This window comes from Muntiacus reevesi, chromosome X (assembly GCF_963930625.1).
Source record: "Muntiacus reevesi chromosome X, mMunRee1.1, whole genome shotgun sequence".
Lineage (NCBI taxonomy): Eukaryota > Metazoa > Chordata > Mammalia > Artiodactyla > Cervidae > Muntiacus > Muntiacus reevesi.
The window spans coordinates 115,240,212-115,252,364 of record NC_089271.1 but is presented as its reverse complement, the minus strand read 5'-3'; the positions used below and the strand labels follow the sequence as shown (position 1 = coordinate 115,252,364).

Genomic DNA, 12,153 nt, shown 5'->3' with positions numbered 1-12,153 from the left:
ACTCTCAACAACTTTCATATATAATGTACAACAGTATTAATTACACTTACCATGTTTTACATTATATTTAGTACTTATTTATTTTATAACTGAAACTTTGTATCTTTTGACTGCCTTCAACCAATTCCTCTTCCCCTATCCCTCACATCTAGTAACTACAAATCTGATCTCTTTTTCTATGAATTTGTTTGTTTCTTTGTTGAAATATAATTGACCTACAACACTATGTTAGTTCTTGATATACAACAGTGATTTGGTATTTCTGTCCATTTCAAAATGATCACCATGATAAGTCTAGCTACCATCTGTCACCATACAAAGATACTGCATAACCATTGACTATATTCCCCATACTGTACAGTTCATCCCATGACTTATTTATTTTGTAACTGGGATTTTGTATCTCTTAATATCCCTCACCTGTTTCACTCCTCCCCCCTCCCCCCTACCCCCAGCAACCACCTGTTTGTTCTCTAAATCCATGACTCTGTTTCTATTTTGTTATGTTTGTTCAATTGTTCTGTGTTTTAGATTCCATGTACAAATGAAATCATACGGTATTTGTTTTTCTCTGTCTGACTTCTTTTACTTAGCATAATACCCTGTGGGTCCATCTATGTTGTCCCAAATGGTTAAATGACAAGATTTCATTCTTTTTTAATGTCTGAGTTATATATATATATATAATATGTGTGTATTATGTATATATATATATATCTATGTGTTATATATATTATGTATATATATGTATCTATGTATATAAATGTATCTACACACACATATACCACATCCTCTATTGATAAACACTTAGGTTGCCTCCATATCTTGGCTGTTGTAAATGAGGCTTTAGTGAGCATACGGGTTCATATAGCTTGAATTAGTGTTTTTGTATTCTTCAGATAAATATTCAGGAGTGGAATTGCTGGATCTTGTGGTAAATCTATTTTCAATTTTTCAAGAATCTGCATAGTGTTTCCATAGTGGCTGCACCAGTTTACATTCCCACCAACAGTGTAGAAGGGCTCCTTTTTTTTGCACACCCTCTCCAGCATTTGTTATTTGTAGACTTTTTAATGATGGTCATTTTGACTATTGTGAGGTTATACTTCATTGTAGTTTTGAGTTTTTAAATTAATTTTTATTGGAAAATAGTTGATTTGCAATGTTGTATTAGTTACAGGTGTACAGCAAAGTGAATCAGTTATACAGATACGTATATCCCCTCTTTTTTAGATTTTTTCCCCTATATAGGCTATTACAGATTATTGAGTAGAGTTCCCTGTGATATACAGTAGGTCCTTATTTGTTAACATATTTTGTATATAATAGTGTGTATATGTCAATCCCAATCTTCCAGTTTATTCCCCTCCACCCCCTGGTAAGCATAAATTTATTTTCTACATCTGTGTCTCTTTCTGTTTTGTAGATAAGTTTATTTCTACCCTTTTTTTAAGATTCCACATATAAGTGATATCATGTGCTGTTTGTTGTCCTCTGACTTCTTTACTCAGTATGACAGTCTCTAGGTCCATCTGTGTTGCTGCATATGGCATTATTTCGTTCTTTTTTATGGTTGAATAATATTCTATTGTATATATAGTACCACATCTTCTTTATCCATTCATCGTTTATGGGCACTTGGGTTGTTTCTATGTCTGGCTATTGTAAATAGTGCTGCAATGAACATTGGGGTGCTTATATCTTTTCGAATTATGGTTTCTCCAGATATATGATATATGCCCAGGAGTGGGATTGCAGGATCATATGGTAGCTCTATTTTTAGTTTTTTAAGGAACCTCCATACTGTTCTCCATAGTGGCTGTACCAGTTTATATTCCCACTAAAGGTATAGGTGGGTCCCTCTACTCCATACCCTCTCTAGCATTTATTGTTTATAGACTTTTTGATGATGGTCGTTCTGACTGGTGTGAGGTGATTCCTCTTTGTAGTTTTGATTTGCATTTCTCTAATCATTAGTGATGTTGAGAATCTTTACATGGGCCTCTTGGCCATCTTTATGTCTTCTTTGGAGCAATGACTATTTAGATCTTCTGCCCATTTTTTTTTGGATTGGGTGGTTTGTTTTTTTTGATATTGAGCTGCATGAACTATTAGTATATTTTGGAGATGGCATATGAGCCCTTAAGAGCCAAACTTCAGTTTGTATCAGCTGCTTGGGTCTCATGGGTGTGAGCTCCATGGTTTTTCAAAACCCAGTGTCTGGAGAGTTTATTTCTCAGGTGCCAGTCTTAAAGGTTGGAGTGTCTGATGTAGGGCATGAACCCTTTGGTCCTCAGAAAGAAGCTCCAGGTTTTGGATTCCCTCCCAATTGTGTATCACCATGCTGGACTTGGGGTTTATGGTGAGATCATTGTCTCAGCCTTTCCTACCCACTCTGATGCAGTTTCCCCTCTAATTTGTCCCTTGTGAAGATGTTGCTCTGCCAGGTTTTTTTCAGAGGAATTTGTTCCATGTATTGCTGTAGGTTTGGTGTGTCTATGGGAGGAGGTGAGTTTAGGATCTTCCTATGTCCCTGTCTTGAATCAGAGCAAATTATTTTTCATGGTGGGGGGTGGGGAGAGGAAAAGAGATCTCCATATCTATTTTAAAATTAAATCATGAAAAACCTCCAAAGTAAATCCTAGTTATCGTTCATATCAGGAAAAAAATTTAAATCGTAAAGTGTGCTTTGGACATCAATTTTCTACAACTGTTCTTTAAGAAGCCCTTTCTGCCTAAGACTCTTGAATGGCATCTCTGTATTCTATTTCACCACTATATTTTGAGGTTCACAGCAGGAAGCAAGGCTTATTGCCTCTGCTCATGGTGTCTCACTTTTGAGGAAGACATTCTTAATGAAATAATTAGTCTTAAGAATATAGATGTACACAAAAGTACAGTTCTTAATTGCTGATTACTCTTTCTTGCTACAGGCAGATCTTTCTGAGAGTGAATTTTTTAAATGAGAACCTTAAAATTAGCAATATCTACTCGTGTAAAAATTACTGAAGAATTTTACACTAACTTAGAATAATTATGCATTCATCCAAATTTCTTTCTTGTGGTCACCACATTCCTCTTTGGTATTTGAATTCATCCATGGCATCATAATGGAAGTACAGGACCTCATAGCTTTTCAATATTGAGTATGTTCCTATATATCCTTTATATTTGCCACTTTTATGGCTGTTTAATCTGTTGAGAAGATTACTTAACTGTTTCTTCACTGTTGAACCCCCCCACCACCTCCCCCCACTTTGAATTATTTCGTTAGGATAGTCTGTGAAATGGGATGACCGGGTCAAAAAGCATAAATATTTTTATGGCTCTTTATGCTTTTCTGGCATCAGCAGAGTTGTATCGTTTTCCCTACAGCCTTGGCTGGCATTGAGTATTATTTTAACAGAAATAATAACCAACTCCCCCCAAAATGATTTTCTTTTTTGTTAACTCAGTATGTCTAAAATGGCACCCCATTGTTTTCTTCCTCTCAGTTTTTGAGGCAAAGGAAATGATGTGCATTGTGGCTGGTGTTCCTCTACTCAATTTTCAGTACATAGCACACTAACAGATGTGTTAATAACATTTTGAAATAGAATTCAAAGAACAGGCAGAAGGATAAGCCACACTATACCAATAATGTCACCAACGGGTACCAGGAGAGAAATGTTACATTGTAGAGACAAAGATAAACTTCAGTTCAAGTTGGGTGACTTGTCCCAAATCCTAACTAGTTTCAGTATAACTAGTTTAACCAGCTGTTAAGAAACCAGCTATTAAAGAAATGAAGTCTATGCGTGACCAAGTAGGCTGTGATATCTTCTAATAAGAGTTTATGGTTTAATATAAATCCTGGTTGGCATTACCATGGGTAGCAAATTAAATATTTTATATAAATGTTTGCATTTAGCCACAGTCTATTACTCCTGAGCAGTGGTTCTCAACCAGGGACAGATTTATCCCCTTATAGGACATTTAGCAATATCTGGAGACAGTTTTGATTGTCACGACTGGGATGGGAGGATGCTAATGACATCTAGTGGGTAGAGGCCAAGGATGGTGCTAAAGATCCTATGATGTACAACAAAGAATTATCTGGCCCAAAATGTTAATAGTACTGTAAGAAATACTATTTTTGAACCTCACTTTTACCTGGGAGTTAATGCTATTTTCCAAATATAGTTTTGTTCATCTCAAGAGAACATGTTTAGAATCAGCGACTTTGAATCAGCAATCACTGTGCAGTGATTGAAGCCAGTGTGATGCAGAGTTTCTAAGACCCAGAAGTATCAGCCAAGTTTAGAGTGCTTTTCCGTTGGCTTTCTCACTAAGTGTCTATGCTTTAAACATATTTTTATTCATTAAAAGAAGCAAATAAAGTTCAGTATATTTTGAGAGTGTCTACTGTATAATATTTTTGTCACTAAATTGAAGTGAAAAATGTTCTCACACAGTGCATGATGAAATAAACTATACTGAAGGAAAAGTCCAATTATCTTAATGTACAAATATTAGCTATAGTGGTTCTTTTGTGCTTTATTATACCAAATTGTCTCTGTCTTATTAAAAATTTAAATTCTAAAGGACAAAAGATCAGAAAGGAATAAAGATGTATTAATGCTAATTGTTAAGCAGCCAACAAATATTTACTAAACTTTTTATGGGCTTGGCAAGGTGCTTACAGGGAATATGAAAACATAAGATATAATACTATTTATTTCTTATTGAGTCAATTATGTGTCAACTATTAACATACATTTATCTCAATTTTCACCTAACTGTCTAACTATTGTGAGGTGTAAGTCATATTACTCCTATTGCATGGATGAAGAACTGAGGTCCAGAGAGATTAAGTGACTTGTTCAAGGTCACTTAGCTAGCTTAGTCTGGGAGCTATGATTCATTCAAATCCTAGTTGGTCTGACTCCATAGTTTATTCTTTTTTTTGTTTGTTTATTCTCTTAAATACAACTCATCCTCCTTAAGAAAGAGATACTTTCCTTAAGCTAGGGCCAAACCAACCACCAAATGATGCCTGTGAAATCTCCTCTGTGGCCTTCTGTTAGATCTGGTGGACTTCCTGTAATTGGGAGAATGAAGACAGGTGCATGTACCTAAAGCCATAAAACATCACCCTCAGGGGTAGATGATGATAACAGCCAATTCCAAGTCTTTTCCATGCTCTTTCAACCCTTCCAGCCCTTCTTAAAAAAATAAAGGCACACTCTTCCAATTTTTCCACATTATTCTAGAATACAGGGAGTCAAGGCCAGTATAATCTTTGGGATAATTCTATTACCTCTTCAATCCCAGCTCATTTTTATTTCAGCTTATATTTATGGACCAAAATGCCGGGTGCTATTGGAATGAACAGGACATAGTGTTCTCTATTTTCAAGAATATTGAGAACCTCAAGGTCTTAACATTTTTTCCCAGTACAGGTAGTTACAGACCTATTCTAACTCTGGGCCCTGTGGTAGCTAGTATTCTTCTAGTTTCAAGTATCATACTAAAAATTTCAAAGGAAGGGAAGTATTCCTTTTCCTTATGCTCAGTTGCTAAGTTGTGTCCGACTCTTCGAGGCCTCATGGACTGTAGCTGACCAGGCTCCTCTGTCTGTGGAATTCTTGAGGCAAGAATACTGGAGTGGGTAGCCATTCCCTTCTCCAGGAGATCTTCCTGACCCATGGATCAAACCTGTGTCTCCTGCACTGCAGGCAGATTCTTTATCACTGAGCCACCAGGGAAACCCAAGCATTTAATAAATAACAGCTATTGTCATTATTATAATCATCATCATCATTTTCTTGGTCATGAAGGTATTTGTTCATATCTCTGACTAAACTAAACCGACTAAAACCAATAAATCTGATGCCCAGGGCCTATCCTAAAGCCTCTGAATCAGAATCCTTGCTTATCTGTATTTTAAATTGCTTAACAAGTTTGTGATACTCTCCAGGGTTTAAGTACCTTTGCTATGGGAAGCTATTTAAAGTTTGTAAGTAGGGGCTGGGCAATCAAATTTGTGTTTTGGAAATATCACAATCACTCTGATAGAGTGGAGAATTGATTTGAGAGGGAGACTAGCCATAAAGACAAGCCAAGAGAGTTTTGTAGATGAGAGATTTAGTGAGTATGACTTAAGACCCAATGGCTATGGAGATGGACAGATGGATGGAGGGGACAGATTCAGAAAATTCCCATAAAAAGCAACATCAATCATGTTCTAGAAGTGATAAGAAAGTTTTTAGAGAAAAGATCCTAGAAAACATTATTTTATTATTGACAGAGCATTGAGCTTGGAAAGTAAGCATAAATTAATCAAGGAATCAGTGAAAACTATATTTACCATCTCTGATTTTTATTTTTATAAGTTATACAATTATGCAAATGTGAGTATAAAATATGTTTATAAATTATATTAAATTCTCTATTAAGAGTTTCTGCATTAAACACAGAAACAAAAAATGTCACGGATTACCAATTGAGAGGGGACTTTTCTGGTTTATTCTGTATCATGGTAAGTATTCAGTTGAGGAAAAGAAGTATTTATGAGAGTGATCCATTGCCCACTGTGCCATGAAGGCAGGTGAGAAGAAGTATTTAAGTAAGCATGTAAAATAAAATATTTGCAGTTCAAAAAAATTCCAAGTTGGAATTGGAAGGTCTTGGTGACTGATAAAATATGAAAGTGAGAAAGACTGGAGTTAAGGGTCTTTTCCAAGTCTCTGACTGTGACCTCTATATAAGCAGCAATATGTTGATTAGCCCCTGGCATTGTTCCCCACCAGAGGTCCTCCTGCTATTTTTTACATTTTGACCACACCTCACAGCATGCAGGATCTTAGTTCCCTGTCTTGGGATCGAACCTGCACCCCTTGCAGTGGAAGTGAGAAGTCTTAACCACTGGACTGTCAGGGAAGTCCCTGAGCCACTTTTTCTATCCTTTACATTACCTGGCAAGCGCCAGGCCCAGAGAAAGTGTTTACTGAATACTGAATCAACTATGGCTGAGGAGAGTCAAGGTCCGTAAGGTAAGACCTTTGCTCCAAACAAGCTTTCTCTTTATTCTTCTGTGCAATGGCTCTAATTCCAATGGTAGGAAAATCTTTTCTGCATGTCTTAGTCACAGGTGCCAATTCTCAAATTAATATATATTGGAATTTAGTCCCCACAGTAGCTGTGGAAAGTCTCTTTAAAGATTTGTTTATATTGAATAGAATGTGATAGACTTTCAAAATGTTTTATTTAGCTAGTTTCTTCTTCTATTTTCAAGTGTACATGAAGACTTTGGGAAGGCCCTGGAGGAAATGTGTATTGGATGCCAATCTTAGATCAGGCTGTGAATTTTGTTTTTCTCATTGTAGAATTGCATTTAGGGAAAGGAAAGGGGGAAATGGGCTTCTCTGCTTGTCTTGGACGGCCTCATTCAAGATCCTGTAGTTGGTTTGTCTTTTTGTAATGTGTCTCCTGACCTAATGAAAAAAGGCTAAGTTTAGAAAGAAACTAGGACATTTCTAGTACTGGTTTAGTACTTTCTCTGTCCTGGGGCAAATGTAGGCAAAGACACCAATGGTATAATACTTCTCCCTTTTTGTCCCATCTCCCTTTTTCTATCCTTAACTTGTAGTACCAGCAATTGAGTTGTAGAAAAAATTTTTTAAATTTCTCCAGATCCTTTGTTGTTGTTATTGAGTCACTCAGTTGTATCTGACTCTGCAATTCCATGGACTACAGCCTGCCAGGCTCCTCTGTCCATTGGATTCTCCAGGCAAGAATACTGGAGTGGGTTGCCATTTCCTCCTCCAGGGGATCTTCCCGACCCAGGGATCGAATCCATGTCTCTTGCATCTCCTGTATTGGCAGGCAGATTCTTTACTACTGAGCTACCTGGGAAGCCCACTCCTTTACATTGCTTTTAACTTGTGTGGTTCAATGACTCTTAGAAATTTCCACACCTTTCTTAATATTTAATGTTTGTTTACAAAGAAGGAAGGAAGAAAATGAAAGAAAGGAAGGAAGGAAGCATTGAAGGAAGGAAGACAGATAGGCTAGCCCAGAGGTTCTGAACCCTGGTTTCATAGTAGCAGGACCTGGGGAGATTTAAAAAATCTTGACATTCAGGCTGCATCTCAATCAGTTAAGTAGCATAGCTGAGGGTGTGACCCAGACAATAGTATTTGTTAAATCTTCCCAGGTGATTCCAGGCTACAGGTGATGTTGAGGCGTTTAGTCAAATAAATCCCAAGTGAACATACTTTTCAACCCCAGATCAGAACATCATTTCTTGAGTGCCTATTTTGACAGACACTCTAATGTATTTTGTCCTTTTTTTCCTTCAGGTCAAGCCTGTTGGGTGGGTGGGAGTATGATTCCTTTTCACTTATGAGGAACAGAGGAGAAAGGTAGCTTGTTCTACATCACCCAGCTAAACATCTGCGTGACTCGAAAGTCCAGCTTCTTTAGCTCAGTCAGCTCTCAGAACAGTGTGAGGGCTGATGAATTTTTGTGTTTTGGGTAGGACACATTTTGGTATTTTAAGTAGAACATCAAAAGGTTGAGAATTCATAGACATTTTCTTAATTTATGGGACTAATATGCAGCAAATGGAAATCAGGAGTGTTTTAGATTCAGAGACATACGTTATCTCATGAACCTTTGAAGTTGTTGGATTCAGAAAAGGGAGACAAAAGTAGGAATAGGTATTATCATCCCCATTTTTCCACTTAGAAAACTGAGGGTTGGCAAGACTCTCACTTGCCTAAGATCAACAAATAACCAACAGAGGACACTTGTGTCCCTCCAGAGCCTATAATCTTATCACTATTCCATGTGTGTATTCAGTTGCTAAGTCATGTCCGACTCTTTGCAACCCCATGGACTGCAGCACGCCAGGCTTCCCTGTCCTTTGCTATCTCCTGGAGTTTGCTCAGATTAATGTCCATTGAGTTGGTGATGCCATCCAACCATCTCATCCTCTGTTGCACCCTCTCCTCCTGCCTTCAGTCTTTCCCAGCATCAGGGTCTTTTCCAGTGAATCGACTCTTCTCATCAGGTAGCCAAAGTGTTGGAGCTTCAGCTTCAGCATCAATCCTTCCAATGAATATTCAGGGTTGATTTCCTTTAGGATTGACTGGTTTGATACCATATTAACTGACAAGGAGCTGTAAAGAGTGGGAGGGAAGTGGCATGATGGTATATAGGATGGAAAGTTATTCTAAATTTAGAAATTGGCATAGAAAAATGTAACAAACCCTGTCTAAAGCTTTCTGTGATCTTGCTATTAAGATATTCTCCTAGATGATTGACTTGTCTTATGGTGCCCCATTTAGACTATGGGATTTGGAAATCTTATTAGAATTTTCTTCAATTAAGTCATTGAACATTAAGGTCATTTGAAAATTTAAAAAAAAGAATATTTTTATAGTATGAGCATCAGTGGAATTCTATGTTGAAGAAAAATTTGTCCATAATCATGTCATCCTAAAATAGGGAGGTATCTTCTGTCATTTATGCTGTGCTCCAGTCTACGGGTTTAAAGCTTACATAATGTTCTCATAGGTGTGATACCTGGAAGTTGTTTAAGACCTGGCTTTTTTCACCTAATATATAGGTGAATATATATAAAGATTGCCCCAGGACTTCCCTTGTGGCACAGTGGATAAGAATCCACCTTCCAGTGCAGGGGACACACATTTGATCCCTGATCGGGGAAGATTCCACATGCCTCAGATTAACTAAGCCCCTGTGCCACAACTATTGAGCCAGTGCTCTAAAGCCTGTGAGCCACAACTACTGAAGCCCACAAGCCCTAGAGCATGTGCTCCACAATAAGAGAAGCCACTGCAATGAGAAACCCGCACATTGCAATGAAGATTAGTGAAAGCCTAAGCAAAGCAACAAAGACCTAATGTAGCCAAAAGTAAAATAAATAAATAAGTTATTAAAAAAGATTGGCCCATGCTGCTTTATATATCTTTATGTTTGTCATTTTTAAATAAAATAATTAAACTAATCAATTAATTTGGCTGTGCTGGTCTTAGTTGTGGCACATGGAATCTTTTTTTTTTTTTTAGTTGCTGTATACGAACTCCTAGTTGCAGCATGTGGGATCTAGTTCACTGCTGCTGCTGCTAAGTCACTTCAGTCATGTCCAACTCTGTGCGACCCCACAGACATCAGCCCACCATGCTCCCCCGTCCCTGGGATTCTCCAGGCAAGAACACTGGAGTGGATTGCCTTTTCCTTCTCCAATGCATGAAAGTGAAAAGTGAAAGTGAAGTCGCTCAGTCGTGTCTGACTCTTAGCGACCCTGTGGACTGCAGCCTACCAGGCTCCTCCATCCATGGGATTTTCCAGGCAAGAGTACTGGAGTGGGGTGCTATTGCCTTCTCCACTAGTTCCCTGACTAGGGATCAAACAGTGGCCCCCTGCATGGGGTGCTCAGAGTCCCAGCCACTGAACCACCAGGGAAGTCTCTATATTTGACATTTCTTCTGCCTCTCTTATTTCATCTAAGTCCATCATTTAGCTAGTCACCTATTTGGGGGCATTTGGTTTGTTTGTAGTTTTGCACTATTATAAATCAGTATTATGAACATTTTTTGCATGACTTTTTTTTCTCTATAGGATCATTTCTTTAGGATAAATCCCCAGAGATGGGATGTTTCTCAAGCTTAATAATATAAAACTTTCATTTAGAAAACTAATATATGCTCTGATTATATAAGTAAATAGATTATTCTTGCTTTAAAAAAAAGTATTTCTTTGGCTGTGCCAGGTCTTGGTTATGGTACACAGGATCTTTATTTGCCACACGTGAACTCTTCTGGCATGTGGAATCTAGTTCCCTGACTAGAGATCAAACTGGGCCCCCTACAGTGAGAAGTGGAGTCTTAGCCACTGGACCACAAAGGAAGTCCCAAGATTATTCCTTATTTTGCTATGTATAATGATAATGGTTATTTACATTTTCCAAATTGAAGCAAGTTATACAAAGTTTACTATGTTAGAAAAGTAGCCTTGGACCTTTTTGTATCCGTTTTGAAATAGAGAACTTAAGCTACTTGTTTTTTGCTTTGGTTAAAGACCTGCAGTGTTCAATCAAATGGATTCTCACACCCCTTTGCAAGTGACTACCTCCAGCCCTGCTGCTCATCCTTTTTGCTCAGCAAGAGAGCCTGGTGATTTTTATTGGATAAAGTACAAGTCTTGAGATGCAGAGAATCAGTACTCCATCTCCAAACTGACATGTTTTGCATTTTTGAGAAAGCTATTTTGATTTTCTATAATGTCTGGTTAACAAAGATCTTTCTCATTTTGTTTCAGGAACAATTGGATTTTTTTCCTGTTTTATTTTTATTTCTAAAATCTACAGCGTGGTGAAAGTGGATTAAAGAATGCCCCCAAAGGCTTCAAGGCACGTCACCCTTGCCTTTGAATAAGTATCTGTATCTTATATGAACATCTACAGAGATACATATGCTTCCAATTGCATGCTTTTAAATATATATCAATTTAAAAATCTCACTGTCTGGCCTCAGTTTGTGTAACACAAAATAACTATTATATGGGAGAAAAATCAAGGTGGCAAGTAGGTTTATTCTAAGTACTATTTTCCTGAAATGGTACCATAAAAGGGTATTTAATTTAAAACAATCAGAGCAAGGGAGATACTTTTTCTTAAGTACACTGGTTTTTCAGCTGAGAAGGTTTTTTCCCCTTCTTTTTCTTCCTTGTCTGTTCAGAATATCAGAACTCTTGTCAAATAAATGTTAGGTAAAATGTGACATTTTCCAACTTAAGTTGATTGTACAAACAGTATTATACCTTTGTATCTGAGTGATCACTTAAAAATATCCATTGGTTTAGCATACAGAGTTTATGAAATACCAGATACTGCTGTCTTATTACTCAATTAAATCTGTACATTCCTGATTGTTTAGTTGCCTATTGTTTTTGCTTGCTGCCCTTGGAAAACGTGCTGAGAATGTGCAAGCTTGACTTAGTTGTGTGTAGATAACAAATATTTGAAGTCAATTCTCTTGGATTTATTTGCTCCTACTAGACAATAGTCAGGTGTCACAACTCCCCAAATATTGGTAATTTGTATTGCAAATGTTCTTTGAGCTTGCAGTTTCGGGGGAGACGGCA

General features: G+C 37.4%; 1 protein-coding gene across 3 annotated transcripts in view; it reads left to right on the top strand.

Moving 5' to 3' along the window:
* The window catches only part of LOC136153771 (transmembrane 9 superfamily member 2-like), an 82,942-nt gene extending 71,479 nt beyond the window's left edge, over positions 1 to 11,463 (top strand). For 2 of the 3 annotated variants that reach the window (XM_065915877.1, XM_065915876.1), the window contains exon 17: positions 11,329 to 11,463. In XM_065915877.1, the coding sequence (XP_065771949.1) occupies positions 11,329 to 11,396 (68 nt within the window). In that variant the 3' untranslated portion in view covers positions 11,397 to 11,463. The remainder of the gene's footprint in view (positions 1 to 11,328) is intronic. The other variant, XM_065915878.1, reaches the window with a different exon arrangement.
* Positions 11,464 to 12,153: the final 690 nt, after the last annotated feature.